Source organism: Ochotona princeps, chromosome 17 (assembly GCF_030435755.1).
Source record: "Ochotona princeps isolate mOchPri1 chromosome 17, mOchPri1.hap1, whole genome shotgun sequence".
Taxonomy (NCBI): domain Eukaryota; kingdom Metazoa; phylum Chordata; class Mammalia; order Lagomorpha; family Ochotonidae; genus Ochotona; species Ochotona princeps.
This window is the reverse complement of record NC_080848.1, coordinates 15344965-15362722: the sequence shown is the minus strand read 5'-3', so window position 1 is coordinate 15362722 and position 17758 is coordinate 15344965. Positions and strand designations below refer to the sequence as shown.

At 51.9% G+C, this 17758-nt stretch overlaps 1 protein-coding gene and 3 non-coding genes across 4 annotated transcripts; 2 read left to right on the top strand and 2 right to left on the bottom strand.

Moving 5' to 3' along the window:
* Positions 1-1410: 1410 nt before the first annotated feature.
* CCDC200 (coiled-coil domain containing 200) lies at positions 1411-5594 on the bottom strand. The gene is made up of 4 exons (XM_058675806.1): positions 5224-5594; positions 4081-4341; positions 3371-3429; positions 1411-1416 (listed from the first exon to the last, which is right to left on the bottom strand). The coding sequence occupies exons 1-4, from the start codon at positions 5330-5332 to the stop codon at positions 1411-1413; spliced, it is 435 nt and encodes a 144-aa protein (XP_058531789.1). The 5' UTR covers positions 5333-5594.
* Positions 5595-10462: 4868 nt separating this feature from the next.
* Positions 10463-10653, top strand: LOC131482468 (U2 spliceosomal RNA). Its single transcript, XR_009247025.1, has one exon. It is a non-coding gene; the product is annotated as a U2 spliceosomal RNA (small nuclear RNA).
* Positions 10654-13414: 2761 nt separating this feature from the next.
* LOC131482467 (U2 spliceosomal RNA) lies at positions 13415-13605 on the top strand. The gene has a single exon (XR_009247024.1). It is a non-coding gene; the product is annotated as a U2 spliceosomal RNA (small nuclear RNA).
* Positions 13606-17555: 3950 nt separating this feature from the next.
* On the bottom strand, positions 17556-17746 carry LOC131482466 (U2 spliceosomal RNA). The gene has a single exon (XR_009247023.1). It is a non-coding gene; the product is annotated as a U2 spliceosomal RNA (small nuclear RNA).
* Between the last annotated feature and the right edge of the window lie 12 nt (positions 17747-17758).

Below are 17758 nucleotides of genomic sequence, written 5' to 3'. Positions count from 1 at the left end.
AAGCTGGTAACTAGCTGGCTAGGGGACCGAGGGCAAACAGGTGGTGCTGGCTGGAGCTGCTGTGTGCATAGGTTGGAAAATGCAAAAGATTGATATTGTTCAATAAACTTATACTGACAAGGGTTGTTTTTAATGGACTTCTTTATTTTTAGATTTATTTGTGTGAGAGGCAGAGAGCAACAGAATTCCCTCTTGTGTTGTTTTATTCTCCAAATCCCCACAGCAGCCTGGGCTGGGGTGGGCTGAGCTGAAGCTGCAAGGTCTCTCATGGAGGAGGCAGGAACCAGCCCACCTGAGGCATCGCGGCTGCCTCTCAGCATCTGCATTCCCAGGGATTGAAACCAACATCCCATATCCCAGTGGCTCTGCTCCTCATGTAGCTCATGGCGAAGCGCCTGGGAAGGCAGTGGATCATGGCCTGGAGTACTTGGGCCCCTGCTACCCATGTGGGAGACCAGGATGTAGTTCCTGACTCCTAACATTAACCTGACCTAGATCCAGCTGTTGGGGCCTTTTCAGCAATGAAAGAACCGGTGGAAAATCTCTCTCCCTCTTTTTTTTTTTTTCTTAAGATTTTATTATTATTGGAAAGCCGACTCACAGAGAGAAGGAGAGACAGAGATCCTCTGTCCGCTGGTTCTCCCTAAGTGGCCGCAACAAAAGGAGCTGAGCTGATCCGAAACCAGGAACCAGGAGTCTTTTCTGCGTCTCCCACACAGGTGCAGGGTCCCAAGGCTTTGGGCTGTCCTCCACTGCTTTCCCAGGCCACAAGCAGGGAGCTGGATGGGAAACAGGGCTGCTGGGATTAGAACTGGCACCATATGGGTTCTCGGCATGTGCAAGGTAAGGACTTTAGCTGCTAGGCTACTGTGCTGGGCCCTGGTCACAGTTTTCAAATGACAATTCTTGGTTCTGGGTCTGCTCAGAGTCCTAGTGAGCTGAAGTTCAGCTCAGAGCCATCTGCAATGTTGGGACATTAGTGCCACTGTTGTGCCAAATTCCCTACCTGTCTCGGCTGGACAGCCCAGGCCTCCAGCAACTAAGGGAAGCACCCACTTAATTACTTGGAGCCACCCATGAGATAACCAGACTTAGGTGGGCCTTGATTCATAAGAATTGGGGCCTGTCGTGCTACAGGTCACATAGGCCGTTTAGCCTGCAAGCTCACACAGTTTCTTAATAACAATGAGCCATGAGCAAATGGTTGGGATTTTGATACTGAGGTTCTTCACCACCGCTCCGTGGCCAGGCTGAGCAGCTGCTCAGGCTCACTGTATTATCCCAGTCTTTGAGAAATGTTTCTCCACACACAGATGCACAGTAATTCCAACAGATTTTCATTCCTCGCCCCTACCACCAAGGTAGAAATAACAGTAGTGAAAACACCTGCAATGGAATCACAAACTATTCCTAAATCTGGAAAGTGGTAAAAGCTTACGGAACGTAGTGATACTATGTTCTCAAGTCTTTTTCCTGGGTGGCCCTGACCAGAGCTTACTGTCTCCCTCCTTTTGTCATTGTGTGCCTCTGACGTCTTTTCCAACTTTAATATCTGTGCTCTGCACTCTCCCGACTCTCTCCCTCAGGAACCCAAAGGGCTCCTGGGAGGTGACACCCATCTAACTGTAACTGAGACGCCTACAGCCACCTTTCTCAGGACGGGGGTGGGGGGGCATTGGGGGTGGGGCGGGAAGCAAGAACTTGCCAGGATTATCACTTCCTAAAACCCACACTCCCCTTTTTACCTTGGGCTAGGGAGGTATGGGGTATATAGAGCTTCTTGGTTCTCTCCACTGGATGGAAATGCAGTCCCAGGCAGGGAGAGGCTTGAGGACCTGGGATGGAAGGCTGCCTCCCCTTCCCAAAGCCAGGTGTCCTGCACCCGAAGCTGCAGCCCTCTTTGATCTGAATTCCAGCTGAGTTCCCCCTATGAACCAGCACTGCACTGGGCAGGAAGGTTTAGTGCAAACCCTTCTCCCCTGGGCTGTGTTCTCCAGGTGCATGGACTCAGGGCAGCCATCAACCTGAAGCCACCGCTAGACCTGTCCCTGCTGAATGAGGGCCAGTAGCAGGAAATGCAGGTGTGAACGGTCACGACAAAGTCCTCGCCTTGGCTGTTCTAGCAAGCGTGGAATCGCCTTCCACGTTCACCTCCCATCCTCTTCATCCTGCTGCCTTTCCCTCATCCCCCCAACCCCTCCCGCAGCTGACCGGCCTTTTGAGTCTTCCCAAGAAGAAACAGTTTATTCCTAACTAGTCTTCCAGAATGGATGGCTTTCAGAGTAGAGCCATTGCTGGGAGGCAGGCAGGTACGACCAGCCGTTTGTCTGCCTTTTGGTGATGGCTGGTGGGGTCTCCAAGGCCATTTCTGGATCACCACTGCTGTGTGTAATTGATTGACTGAGAAGGGAGAGAGAAAAAAAAGGAAATAAAATGGGATGGTTAGCGATTTTAGGCCCTGCTGGTTTCCAGACATTGTGTGAAACCTTTGTGGTGAGAGGAACCAAAAGGAAATGAGCAGCCGAGCCCCATACTAGACGTGCCAGCACCACATTCTCACAGCCTTTGTGTTTCTCAAAGCTTGCACCTCTGCTGCATGCTGGTGAAGATTCACTGCCCCAAGCCCTGTGTTGTGGTATAGTGAGTTAGCCTGCCACTTGTGATTCTGACACCCACATGAGGGCTCAGGACCCGGCTGCTCTCCTTACCCAGCTCCCTGCCAGTATGCCTGGGAAAGCAGTGGATGATGGACCAAGTGCTTGCACCCTGCCACCCATATGGGACATCCTGATGGAGTCCCAGGCTCCCAACTGTAGTAGCAATTTATAGAGTGAACCAGTGAATAGAAGAGTGATCTGTCTGTCATTCTGACTTTCAACTCAAAAAGAAATTTACAAACAGGTGCACTCGCAGCTCTGACAGCCCTGGATGAGCCAGCCTGTGCTACATGCTCCTAATGCTATCTCCTTTCATTGCTGGACTCAGCCTCAGGACACCTCTGTGGAGGAGGTGCTGCTGGCCCATTTTACGGGGGCAGCAGCTGAGGGTTAAAATCCCATTCTCATGGGTGGTATGGCTTCCTGTCTTCCCTTCTGCCTAGTCCAACTGCCCGTACCTGCACTCACAGTGACCCTGTTTTGCCTCTTTAAGAACTTGTCTTTCTAAATCCATTTCCAACCCCTCCCATTTATACTCAGCATACAGCGACAGGCCATATCCTGGCAGAATCAACTGTAGTCACCGCACTGTCCCTACCCCTGCTCCCTGACTCCTGCTAAGGAAAGATTCCCGCCTCCTCCCTACACACACACACACACACACACACACACACACGCTCATCTCTGTCTTCCAGACTTGCTCTCAGGCTCACCGTGAGTCGAGAATACTCGTTGTGCTTGGGAGGCCTGCACTGGCATGGATTTAGGAGACCTGATAACAAAACAAAACACCGGTAACTCACGCAATAGTTTTTAGGATAAGAACGCAGTAGAGCTGCACTCCTAGCCATACGTAGGTCTCTGGGCCTGGAGGTGGGGCTGGCACATGCTTGGCGCAGGGCACAGACAAGCTTGGCAAAGGGAGTGGCCACCAAGGCAATAAAGGCTAAGGACACAGAGAAGAGATCTGACCTGGTGACCAAGATGCTACTTAAAACACCTATGTCCCGTGTTAGCGTGCCTGGGCTCCAGGCCCAACTTTTGTGACTCTTCCTGCTGATGCACAGCCTGGGAAGCAGCTGCGATGGCCTAAGTAGTTGGTCCTTGTCACGCATGTTACTCAAACTCTCAGTTGCATTTCCAGCTCCTGCCTGGCCCAGCCTCCACTACTGCAAGCATTTGGGGGACTGAATTAGCAGATGAGGATTCAGCCTGTCTCTTTGCTTACAAATATATATTTAAAAAAAATTAGTTTTAAAGAGAGACTGATGACTGCTGGTAGGGTCCTAGAAAGAGGGTGGCAGATCCTGGAGCACAGAACCAAGCAGTATGATATCTACCACCTCCCCAAGGCCTGGGAGGGGTTTCCAGACCAGCCCTACCCCTCTCCCTCCATCTGCTGGTGTCGAGCAGTGGGACTGACCTCCAGCCTGATGGGTCTCTGCAGCAGCAAGCTGGGCGCCTGGCCTCTGGGCATCCTTTTGGAGGTTAGGCTTGAGGGTGCACTGAGCCAGAGGGTCTTGGGTGCTTTGCTGCGCTGGCTGCTGCGCTTGCTGTGGCGCTGGCTGGGGTGGCGGCTGTGACTGCAATGGTGCCGTTGGTGAGTGTGACTGTGCTGGTGGCGGCTGTGGCTTCTTCGACTCCTGATGTGGCTCACGCTTTTTCTCAGGTTGACGTTCCAGCTCTTGCAGTTTCTTCAGTTCCTGGAAAGAAGTCCCATGCAAGTGGTGCCCTCCACCCTCCCTCCCCACCAGCTACCTGCTGCCAGAGAAAGTTCAGGCAGAGAGGTAAGTGACTAGGCAGGGGCAGGTGAGGCAGAACCTGGGACCCAGGCTGTCAGCCATCTCCTTTCCAGAGAATGGTTCCCCGGCTGGGCAGTGCCCTGGCACTGTCTCTGGGCATTTGTCTTCTGGCATGGAAGTTGGCCACCCAGGGCAGTTTTCAGTACCAGTAAACATGAGCTCCATGGAAATATTTTGGTCCAGGGACTAGCATTGGGGAACAGAAAAAATCTGCGCCCATATGTGATACCGATGCTTGCAGGTGAAGGATTAGCTTGTTGTATCACTGTGCTGGTCCCTTAATTTGTCTCCAAAACCCAGCATGTATTTTTTGAAAGGCAGAGTTCCAGAAAAAAAAAAAAAAAAGACAGAGAAATCTTCCATTCCCTGACTCACACTCCAAATGGCTGCAATTGCCAGGACTCTAAGTAGTCTGAAGCCAGGAGCCAGAAGCTTCTTCCAGGCCTCCCACTTGTATATCACTGCCATTCATATGGGAGAAGTGGATTGAGTGTCCTGGTTGCTATGAACTTTGGGGAAGTAAATCAGCTGATGGAAGATCTCTGTATGTCTGGTTCTCTTTCTGCCTTTCAAATAAAAATGAGGATAAATGCTTAAAATGTTTTATAAAAGAAAAGGAAGCCATGTAGGCCTAGTATAACCCTAGCCTAATAAACAGCAAACTGAGTCAAGTGAAGCCCACCCTCATGAGCTCATCTCCTACGAAATCTGTTTTTCTTCCCCATTCCTTCCCTGCCCCCCTTGATGGACCTGACCCCTCTCACGCACCTGCTCTTGGTGCTGCTGCTGCTGCTCTTGCTGGGTCAGCAACCACCTCTTTCGGTCCAAAGCCATCTGTCGACGCCGGGCCTCCCAGTGGTAGGCACTGCCCATGATGGTGGAAGGGTGGAAGGCCCTGGGCACGCAGTGGGGGCGGGAGAGCCCAGTGAGCTGCCACTGCCCCCATTGCCTCTGTCACCTCGCATCCCATCCCCAGTGCCTGTAACAAGAACCACCTCACAATGTGGCTGCTGTTAGGGCAACTGGACAGGCCTCTGCCTTGTTGGGGGAAACAGGTGTTCTTCCCCAAGTTCCTCGGGAATGCCTGGAACTCTCCCCCAGAGACCTGAGCTGGCGGAAGACACCTTCCCATGTCAGCTTTGCATCTCATGGTACGTCAGAATGGTTCCACAGTACAGCCTGCCCACCCTCCTCGCTGGCTCCTTTCCCTCCTCTTCAGGGGCTTTGGGGAACAGCATCTGGCCCTTTGGCAATCTTCCCTCTCCTTCCATCCTCCATCTCTCCTCCCTGTCTCCCCCATCAATGTCTCTGATGAATTGAGAGGACAGAAAAGGGCCTGGCACGATAACTCAGTGGCTAAATCTTCACCTCGCATGTGCCAGGATCTCATATAGGCACTTCTGTCCTGATTGATCCATTTTCCATCCAGCTTCTTGTTTGTGACTTGGGGAAACAAAAGATGATGCAAAGCCATGGGACCCTGCACCTGTGTGGGAGACCCAGAAGAAGCTCCTGGCTCCTGGCTCCTGGCTTTAGATCAGCTTGCCGCTTGGACCATTTGGGGAGAGAACCAGCAGATAGAAGATCTTTCTCCTTCGCTCTCCTTCTCTGTAAATCTGCCTTTCCAATAGAAAATAAGTAAATCATTTTTTGATGTGCATTTTTAAAAATTTTGAATTATATGGTATAATTCCAAAAGGTCTTGGATTCCTCCCTCGCCAAATTCTCATCCCCAATTGACTCTCCCCATATGGTTACAATAGTATAGTCCTTCATGAGCAGTCATAAGTCCATCAGTCTGTCATTTAAGTGTGCCCTGACATTGCTGGTACAGACAATGTCAGACAATCCAGCATCCAATTGTCTAAATATGTCCAACAGTTTCCTTGGGAGTCCATCTCTAATTTGGAAGTAGGGTTGCATACTGCATTGTATCTTTACATCTGGATATGATAGTTTCTATTACACAGCCACTATATATTCTCTTTTTTTAAGACATATTTTATTTTTATTGCAAAATCAGATATACAGAGAGGAGGAGAGACAGATAGGAAGATCTTCCATCTGATGATTTGCTCCCCAAGCAGCCGCAACGACTGGAGCTGAGCCAATCCAAAGCCAAAAGCCAGGAGCCTCTTCCAGATCTCCCACTCGGGTGCAGGGTCCCAAGGCCTTGGGCCATCCTCGACTGCTTTCCCAGGCCACCAGCAGCGAGCTGGATGGGAAGTGGAGCTGCTGGGATTAGAACCGGCACCCATATGGGATCCCGGGCGTGCAAGGCAAGGACTTTAACCACTACGCTATCGGGCCAGGCCCAACTATATACTCTCTTAAATGAGAGGCCACGAAACAAAGTCAACAATAGGTATAAAGTTAAAACAAATTTACATAATCATGGAGTCGAAAAATGTGCCACTAAATAGCCAACGCATGGGTGAAGAAAACACAAAAACCTCTTGGATAAAATGATGCCACCATGATCCATGAGACAACGATGAGTTTGACAAGAGAAAAGAAACTATTTGGAAGAAATGGAAGTGAAAACAAAAATATCAAAACACATGGTATGCAGCAAAAACAGTATGGAAAGGGCTATTGATCTATACAATCTGCATGATGGCTGCCTTATATCAAAGAGAACATATGGTATTTGTCCTTATGGGATTGACTTATTTCACTGAGCAAAATGGTCTCTAGTTGGCACCATCTAGCTGCAAATGGTATAATTTCATTCTTTTTAATGGCTGAGTAATATTCCATGGAGTAAATGTACCACAGTTTCTTTGGCCACTCCTCTTTGGACAGGCATCTGGTTTGTTTCCTTGTCTTTGCTATTGTAGACTATGCTGCTGTATATTAAAAATATAGGATTACAGGGCCCGGCGGCGTGGCCTAGTGGCTAAAGTCCTTGCTTGAAAGCCCCGGGATCCCATATGGGCGCCGGTTCTAATCCTGGCAGCTCCACTTCCCATCCAGCTCCCTGCTTGTGGCCTGGGAAAGCAGTCGAGGACGGTCCAAAGCTTTGGGACCCTGCACCCATGTGGGAGACCCGGAAGAGGTTCCTGGTTCCCGGCATCAGATTGGTGCGTACCGGCCCGTTGCGGCTCACTTGGGGAGTGAAACATCGGACAGAAGATCTTCCTATCTGTCTCTCTTCCTCTCTGTATATCTGACTTTGTAATAAAATAAATACATCTTTAAAAAAAATAAAGAAAGAAAAATAAAGATATAGGATTACAGAGCCCCTTCTCATATGCAGTTTTCATTTCCTTTGAATATATTCCTGGGAGCAGGATAGCTGGGTCATATAGCAGGCTTATTTGCAATTCCCTAAAAAAAAAAAAAAAAGGAAAAGAAAAAGCAACTTCCAACCAACCCTTCCTGAGGTTTGCGCCCACCCAAGGCCACGTGACTTCATTAGAACACACCCTGTGGGCTGAAGCTCTTAGCTCTCCTGTGGGACTAGTTGGAGTCCCTGCTGGAGTGGAGCTGCCAGGATTAGAACCGGCGCCCATATGTGATCCTGGCGCGTTCAAGGTGAGGACTTTAACCACTATGCTGTTGCACTGGGCCCTCAATGTCTTCTCTTCCTGTAACCTTGCACATCCTAATTAACCAGTCTGGGCTTGTTTCCTCACTGTAAAATAACAGCATCATTTGCTACCATCTTTGCAGGGTTGGTAAAAGGACCAAATATATTAGGGGATGGGAAATATAAATGGTATACAATTGGTCAGCTACAGGTTGGTATTATTTCTTACCCACTTCACTCTTCCAGGAACTTGTGTGCCTAGTGGGTGGAGTGACCGGGTGAGGGGATCACTCCCTAAAGCCCAGGAGAACTTCCGAACCAGGGACTGTGTCCTCAGAACCACCCCACACGGCATGTAACTACACAACCTCATACGCAGATATAAAACTTTCTGGAAACAGTGAGTCTGAGTTCAGTCCCAGGGCTCAGGGAAATGAGAGGGTGAAGGTGAAAAAGGGGACTTCAAATCCAGCCCTAAGCCATCTCCAGAAAGGCAGGGCTGGGGTTGGAGAGCAGCCCTTGAATCATCGGTGCCAAGAAAGCATCAGTTCTGGCAGTCAGCATCGCCTTGAGCTTTGGGTCAGACAAACTTGGCTTCAGTGCTGGCTGGGTCACCTGCTGGCTAGGGACACTTGGGTGGGCCACTCTGTCTCCAAGCCTTCCCTGTGAATGCTGGCGGGAGACCCCAGGATGCTGGAGATTCACCTGACCTCACAGCGGGGCATCCGACTTCCGCTTTTTTGGTTTTTGTTTTCGGTTAAAAAGAAAAAAAAAAAAGTGCTTCTTGCTTCTCATCTCAGCACCCAGGGATGCACAAGGGTTTCCAGATGTAGAAGACAGACTTGCCACTAGACATTTCCCTTCAATTCAACTGACTCAGAACAAGACAGTGGTCGTGAGAAGGACTGTCGCTGCCAATGACTGCACGGGGCAAGCAGGATGTGGGGTCGCTCCCGAGCTCTCACTCCCTCAGTCTCCCTTTTTGGCCTCCTCCTCCCCTGGGAGGAACTGAGATCCAAAGCGGAGCGGCGGGCGGTGGTGGGGCCCTGGGCTGAACTGGGGGATCTTAGTCGCCGTCCATGCTGCAAGAGGCACTGTCAGGGCAGTCTACTGTAACATTTTGAAAACTCCTGATGCACCACAAGCTGATCACTGCCTTCAAGATGGGCAGAATCAAGCAGGTGGTTATTTTGCACAGCTCCAAGCGAAGAGTCAGGCAGCATCCAGTTTCCTGGGCGAGGATGAGGCCACCCCGGGGGTAAAGGTTCTTATCCATCCAGGTTGAGTGTAAGAGCGGCTTGTTCAGCTGCCGTCCAGGTGCCCAGCCTCTGCACTGCTAGCAGCATTCCTGGAATTGGTTGATGGTGCGTGTCAGGCTGTTTTGGAACTTTTGGATGGCAAAAATGCCGGTCAGTCAGAGTGAGTTACTTCTTGCTCAGGGTGTGGAGTTTCTGCAAAAACCCTCAAGGCAAGACTGAACATGAAGATGATACCGATAGGGGAAATAAATGACCTCGTGAGTCACCCGTGGGACAGCTCTACTCAGAAAAGCTTTGTATTTTATATTTTAAAGATTTATTTATTAGTGGCTCAACTGGCTAATGCTGGCAAGTGCCAGCATGTCATGTGGGCATGATTCATGCCCTAGCTGCTACAATTCCCGTCCAGCTCCCTGTTATGGCTTGGGACACCACCTCCCAGGAGCTTTCTCCGCCTAGAGCTGGGGTGGGGTCCACAGAAGCGCCCTTCAGGCGGGTTTCACTGAGGAGCAGACACCCGAGTCAAGCCTCCAGGACAGACCCACGCCCACGGGGCGGTCAGGCCAGGCCGAGGTCCGAGGAAGCCGAGGTCCAGGCAGAGGCCGGCGCGGGGGAGGTCCCGCCCGCCTTCCGACTGCCCAGGACTCGCCACACGCTCCGGGTCGACCTGACGCGACGATCGCCACGTGTGGACAGCTGCAGCGAGGCTCATCGCGCCGGCGCCGACCGAAAACCTGAAAAACCTGTGGCCGCTGCCGCGACGATCGAAAGCTCACCAAGCCAGCTTCTCTTTCGGAAAACCGCGGAGCGCTCTGACCCCGCAGCGTCTTCCCTGCACAGACCGCTCTCGCGCACACAGCCCAACCTCCCTCCGCTCCGCCTGTTCGCGCGCGGTGACAACACAGCCACACAGGAAGCTGCATCCCGAAAAGGCAACAGTCGGGTCCTCCCGCTGGTGTGACCCGCAGGCGGAAAAGGCGGAGCATGTAAATCAGAAGAGTCTATTGCACGTGGGCATGCCGGGAGGAAAAAAATCAGTCAACTTTTTCGTTGATACCCTCAGAGTAGGGGGTGCGCAGCGGAGCCTGAAGACGTGCATGAGGAGTGTGAAGGAAACAAAGGCAGCGGGGTCAGAAGTAGGGCTTGGGTTTGTGACCTTGGGTAGAATGTGTGTGAGAGGAGGCCGGAAGGGGTGAGGCGGGTGTGTTTGGCATCGCTTCTCGGCCTTTTGGCTAAGATCAAGTGTAGTATCTGTTCTTATCAGTTTAATATCTGATACGTCCTCTATCCGAGGACAATATATTAAATGGATTTTTGGAGCCTGGAGTTGGAATAGGAGCTTGCTCCGTCCACTCCGCGCATCGACCTGGTATTGCAGTACCTCCAGGAACGGTGCACCCCCTCTCGGGGAAACAATTCTGGTTGCAAGAACAGACCTCTGCTCCTCATTTAGTGTATCTTCACCGTTTCCTTTGGCAACTTTCGTCTGTCGTCACCTCTTGCTGCCATTTGGCTTGCTACTGCTCCTCTCTCGAAAGCAGAACTTAAACACAGCTCACAGCTACAGCCCTGGCACGTTACCCTAGTGGATAAAGTCCTACCTTGTATGCGAATCTTTGAAGACAAGAACAAAAGCAGGAAGTGTAATGGGTAAGGCATCCTAAGTGCGAGTGCTCTGCCATTCAGCCCGGGTAGCCAGGGGAATCCAGGGCATGTGCGGAACACACAGTCGGCAGCACAGACAGGAGGCTCAGGTGAGGCAGAGAGCTGAGTGTGCAGCCTGTGCTCAGACTGGGGCTTGTAGGGAAAGGGCTCCAGTCCTCCCTGCCTTTTCTCCTTCCACCTCCCAAGCCTCCAGAACACAGGGTTTGCCAGAGTGAGAATGGAGGAACAATTCCTTTGAGGTTTCACTACTCAGTGTTATCAGCCTGGGGAGACCAGAGCAAATGCCCCCCCCCCACCTTCCTTGGGGCAAGAAGGCTGTGAAGGTTTTACTGCCTGCAAGTAACTCATCCGGCTGGGTAAGCCACTTGGTGCTGAGCAGAGAGGAGTTACTGGGGAGCTTTCCCTAGGAGGAAGGCTGGGCACACCTGTGAAGTTGTTGGGGTCCCGGCAGGACTGTGGACTGTAAAATGCTGGGTTGTTTTCAGGTGCGTTCCTGAGGTTAAGAAAGGCTGCTGCATTTGAGGCCTGGCACGGTAGCGTAGTGGCTAAAGTCCTTGCCTTGAACGCGCAGGGTTCTCATATGGGTGCCGGCTCTAAACCCGGCAGCCCTGCTTCCCATCCTGCTCTCTGCTTGTGGCCTGGGAGAGCAGTTGAAGATGGCCCAGAGCTTTAGGCTCCTGCACCTGCATGGGAGATCCAGTGAAGCTCTAGATCCCTGGTTTCAGAGCAGCACAGCTCCACTGCAGCCCTTGCGGTCACTTGGGGAGTGAGCCATCGGACGGACAGAAGATCTTCCTCTGTACATCTGACCTGCCTTGCACACCCACATCCCATATGGTGCCAGTTCAAGTCCTGGCAACTCTATTTTGCAAGGTGGTCCAACTGTTTGGGCCCCTGAACACAAGTTTGGGACCCAGGTGACTTCTGGCTCCTGGGTGTGGCCCAGCCTGAACTGCTGGACGCAATTGGAATATGTCTGTGATCCCCCTCTCTGTGATTCCGACTTTGAGCAAATCAAGAACTCTTGAGGAAGGAAGGAAGGAAGAGCACCAGAGAGTGTGGTCGACCTGTTCTGCTTTCCATCCTCTGACACGCAGGCAGGCTCTGGACGTCCTCTACTGGCCCTGGGGAGCTGGCTGTCACGTCCTCTGTGTGCATCCAGGCCTGCTGTCCACCGCACAGGCATAAGCAACGAAGGAGGCGCAGTCACTAAGACACGCACTAGAGAACTGGTGGGTGTCGTGGCCCAACCCGGCCTGGCCTGCGTGCTCGGCCTGGCCTCGCTCGTGCCAGTGTGCCGCAAAGTGGCCCAGGCATGCCCTGCCCCTAGAGCCAGGCCCTTGTGGTCACCAGAGGGAACTATGGCCTAGCAGGGAGCTGCCCCTACCAGGTCTGCTGCTTGTGCCCGTGTGCTGCAGCCCAGCTTGCCTGCCACGGGCCTGCCCCCAGTCCTAGCACCCACCGGTGGGTACGAAGGCCTAGCCTGACCGACCCAGATTCTAGCTGGCAGTACTACAGCCTAGCCCAGCCTGACCGCCCCATATCCAATCCTCATGTGAACCGGCAGGGGCTGTGGTCTAGCCCAGCCCACCCCGCAACCGTTCTGGCTCTCGGAAGTGCCGGACCCAGCTCACACATCCAGCTCCTGGGTAGTGTGCCTCCTCTGTGTAAGGCAGAGGATGCGTGTCGGGGCCCTTGGCTTTGTGTGTCCCGGCCCCTGCTGCTACGGGTATGTGTGGTTTGAACCAGGGGCTGATGACCTCGCTGCCCTGCCACAGCCCCATCGGTCTGCCTTTCAAATCAACACACGAATCTTCAACTCACACTGGAGACAGAAACTGTAAGTAAAGGACACGGGTTTAGAAAAGGAAACAGGGGCACCCTGTAGGAGAAGTGGGGGGTGGGGGGTTGTGCGCGACAATTTAGACCTCTGGGTGGCATCTCAGCGGTGACCAGGAAACCCCTACCCCTACCTGATGCCGCGCTGCAGCGGGAACAGCTCACAGCTGTGCTCAGGGGTCAGGAAGGCCGCGGGAGGCGCTCAGGGGGCGACTGGGGGCCGGTCCTCCTCCCGCTCCCATCGCGGGCGGCCCCCGCCCTCGCACGTCCGCGGGGCCGGCGGGGAGCCGAGCAGGGGAGCCGAGCAGGGGAGCCGAGCAGGAGAGCCGAGCAGGAGAGCCGAGCAGGGTGCGGGGAGCCGGGGCAGGGGGCGTGGCACCGAGCAGGGGGCGGGCGGGGACGTCAGCTCCGGGAGGGTGAGGGGGCGGGGCATGCAAAGTTTAGGCGGCTGCTGAGCCCGGGGCATGCCGGGAGGATCATGGCAGTCAACTTTCTTACTGAAAACGTGCCGAGTAGGAGGTGTAGAGCGGAGCCTGACGACGTGTATGAGGAGTGTGAAAGAAACAAAGGCAGCGGGGTCAGAAGTAGGGCTTGGGTTTGTGACCTTGGGTAGAATGTGTGTGAGAGGAGGCCGGAAGGGGTGAGGCGGGTGTGTTTGGCATCGCTTCTCGGCCTTTTGGCTAAGATCAAGTGTAGTATCTGTTCTTATCAGTTTAATATCTGATACGTCCTCTATCCGAGGACAATATATTAAATGGATTTTTGGAGCCTGGAGTTGGAATAGGAGCTTGCTCCGTCCACTCCGCGCATCGACCTGGTATTGCAGTACCTCCAGGAACGGTGCACCCCCTCTCGGGGAAACAATTCTGGTTGCAAGAACAGACCTCTGCGTCTTGCGCTTTTCCCTGCTAAGCTGCTTTTCTCCACTGTTTTTCTCACGCTTGTCTTACTCTTATCGGTGCTGCTTGTTGCATCTTTTACCATCAGCTTACCTGCCGAGCACCAGGTTATTTGAAGCATACTCAGCCTTCTCACACAAACCTTCTAACCTGGCACTGCTCATTTCAACGGTAGGGTTGTTTGCACCAACGTGTCTTCTAGCCACTCCTTCATTCCCCACACGGCCGCCGTGCCTGACACTGGCTCCCACCAGAGCCCAGCACGCCATCTGGCTCTGCCCTGTGCCTCCCGGCACCTCATCTCGCACTGCAGTGTATTTACGGCCGGGTGCATTGAGGTGGAGTGGTCCCATGGCCCTGGCTGGGTTGCCCAGGGCACTTCTGTCCACCTGCAAGGTGGATGCTGGCTTTGTTTGTATGCCCTGGGGTCGTTTGGCCTGGGACTTTCACTCTGCCTGTGCCGTGGGTGCTGGGTTCCCAAGCCCCAGGGGTCAGATGTCCTCTGGGGCACAGGTTTCCTGGCCTGCACGGTCAGTGCTGAGTCCATGAGCCCCAGGGTTGGGGATGTGGCAGGGCACGGGACCTTGACTGGGCACATGTGCCACCTGTGAGAACTGGTGTTCTTCCTCGGTGTGGAGGATGGAGTGCTGGACCGCAGGCCGTGGTGAACATTGCCCGTTGTTCCTGCAGAGGAACATACAGAGAATAAAGAACAGAACCTGTTCTATGGACAATCACCCCAGCCAAATGATAACGGCCAATATCTGGACAAAATGGAGACTCTAAGGTTGACTCTGCCCTGGGTCGAGATCGGGTGGTTGCTCCCTGTCCTTGGGTCCTGGGATGGCTGGGAGAATGGGTGTGACTGCTCCCCTTATCTCACCCTTCTCCCCAGGCATGGGAAGAAGACACAGAAAGTCTGAGAACAATGATCACGCCCATTTGACCCTCACCCTGGATCCCCCCCGGGGAAACAATCCTGGTTGCAAGAGCAGAAGTGTACCTTTTGACTTGTTTCTCATTCTTAATATACTGTGTTGCTTTAGTTTTATTGCTCGCTAAGATCTGTAATTATGGTATTGTAGCAGTTGTTGAATGGAATGGTGAAAGTGTTTGGTTAACATCGTCTTTACACTTGTGTCTGTGAAGGTAATGCACCAAGGCCGGTGTGATGCGTTCCTCTTGTTTGCTTGTTGTTTATGTTGCGTTATGTGGAACAGTTTGATTCCTCCACATTGTTGTAGTGTTTTACTTCAAATTATGTCAAGATTGTTTCATTGCATACCTATACCAAGCATATCCAGGTTCTTAATGTCCAGATAAATTCAACTGTCTCTTGGGGAGACCATCTCTGGTCTGAAGGTAGATCTGGCATATCATCCCGATCAACTGAAAGCCTCAACACAACATCAACAATTTACAACATTGTGAATTAATTGACATGGTATTGAGTAATCAATCTGTTTTTAAAATGCAAGTTCTTAAGCACATGCTGTGACTTCATTGACATTTGAACTTTAGTTTATACACAGAACCGGCTGCTACACACCTAAGATGGCTATAAGGTACTATGCATCTGTCTCCTATTTTCATTCTAGTATTTAGCAGTTTATAGTGTTGAAGCATACTTTTGCTGAACTTGGCAGATTTTAGGAAAGTCTACAGTGGCTTATGACTCTAAGAAGGCATTTGTCAACAGTTGAGGTGCAGAACAGTTTTAGGAGGGGTGTGCAGAGAAATCTTCAATACCCTTGTGAGGAGTAACTAATCTTTGTGTCCTACCTAGTAAGGTATATGTGGATCCACGCTGAACTTTTCAAGTCTGCTTCTAATCTTTCCTTGTTCTCTACTCTGTTTTTGTTTGCTTTTTTTTTTGGGGGGGGGGGGGGACTCCGGAGCGACCCTGATGGTCATTGCAAGAGAGGGTGGCCAAAGGATTCCCAATGAAACTGTGGACTATACCATGACAATACAAAGCATGCTGAACTCTTTGCCATTATGGACATTTGTTTACGAAGAACCTAATTGGGATTTATTACACACACACATATGTATAAATATGTATGTATATGTAAATAAATACATGTAAATACACATGTAAATTTTTAACTGGAAAGGCAGATTCACAGAGCATGAGAGAAGGATGTTCCATCTGCTGTTTCACTCCCCAAGTGGCCTCCACGGTTAAAGCTGAGTGAATCTGAGGCCAGGATCCAGCAGCTTCCTTGTAGTCCCACCCAGATCCTGATTCACGCAGCCTAATAACCACGTTGTGACTGTTTTGCAGAATGAGTAGTGGTATCTCCCAAGAATGTTCTGTGTGTGCAACTTTATATTTTTTTTAAAGATTTATTTATTTTTATTGCAAAGTCAGACATACAGAGAGAGGAGGAGACAGAGAGGAAGATCTTCTGTCCGATGAATCACTCCCCAAGTGAGCCGCAATGGGCCGGTGCGTGCCGATCCGAAGCCGGGAACCAGGAACCACTTCCGGGTCTCCCACGCGGGTGCAGGGTCCCAAGGCTTTGGGCCGTCCTCGACTGCTTTCCCAGGCCACAAGCAGGGAGCTGGATGGGAAGTGGAGCTGCCGGGGTTAGAACCGGCGCCCATATGGGATCCCGGGGCTTTCAAGGCGAGGACTTTAGCCGCTAGGCCACGCCGCCGGGCCCTGTGTGTGCAACTTTTAAAAGAAGATTCATGTACTCACCTGCTTATTTAATGGCGATTGAAAAATACAGAAAATATAGTCAACTCACGGGTTCGTTTTGGTCTCCCCTCATGGCTCCCTTTCCAAGCAATGTCATAGAGGAACTGGGATTTGCGGGTCCGTGCTGTGAGCAAATACCTAAATCTATGCGCGTGGCGGTGACAGCAAAACAACCGTGGTTCAAGTCTTGTCTCCTGCACTTGCAACACCGCTACCCGTGAATACACTTGTGAAGAAATTGTGTAACAAAGACCTCACAGAACTGGATATTAGCAATGACCATCAGGGTCATTGCTGGTGGTCTGGTAATCTGTGGATGAGAAATCACTTCCAATGTCCACTGGCTGGCAGAGTCAACCTTAGAGTCTCCATTTTGTCCAGATATTGGCCGTTATCATTTGGCTGGGGTGATTGTCCATAGAACAGGTTCTGTTCTTTATTCTCTGTATGTTCCTCTGCAGGAACAACGGGCAATGTTCACCACGGCCTGCGGTCCAGCACTCCATCCTCCACACCGAGGAAGAACACCAGTTCTCACAGGTGGCACATGTGCCCAGTCAAGGTCCCGTGCCCTGCCACATCCCCCAACCCTGGGGCTCATGGACTCAGCACTGACCGTGCAGGCCAGGAAACCTGTGCCCCAGAGGACATCTGACCCCTGGGGCTTGGGAACCCAGCACCCACGGCACAGGCAGAGTGAAAGTCCCAGGCCAAACGACCCCAGGGCATACAAACAAAGCCAGCATCCACCTTGCAGGTGGACAGAAGTGCCCTGGGCAACCCAGCCAGGGCCATGGGACCACTCCACCTCAATGCACCCCGGCCGTAAATACACTGCAGTGCGAGATGAGGTGCCGGGAGGCACAGGGCAGAGCCAGATGGCGTGCTGGGCTCTGGTGGGAGCCAGTGTCAGGCACGGCGGCCGTGTGGGGAATGAAGGAGTGGCTAGAAGACACGTTGGTGCAAACAACCCTACCGTTGAAATGAGCAGTGCCAGGTTAGAAGGTTTGTGTGAGAAGGCTGAGTATGCTTCAAATAACCTGGTGCTCGGCAGGTAAGCTGATGGTAAAAGATGCAACAAGCAGCACCGATAAGAGTAAGACAAGCGTGAGAAAAACAGTGGAGAAAAGCAGCTTAGCAGGGAAAAGCGCAAGACGCAGAGGTCTGTTCTTGCAACCAGAATTGTTTCCCCGAGAGGGGGTGCACCGTTCCTGGAGGTACTGCAATACCAGGTCGATGCGCGGAGTGGACGGAGCAAGCTCCTATTCCAACTCCAGGCTCCAAAAATCCATTTAATATATTGTCCTCGGATAGAGGACGTATCAGATATTAAACTGATAAGAACAGATACTACACTTGATCTTAGCCAAAAGGCCGAGAAGCGATGCCAAACACACC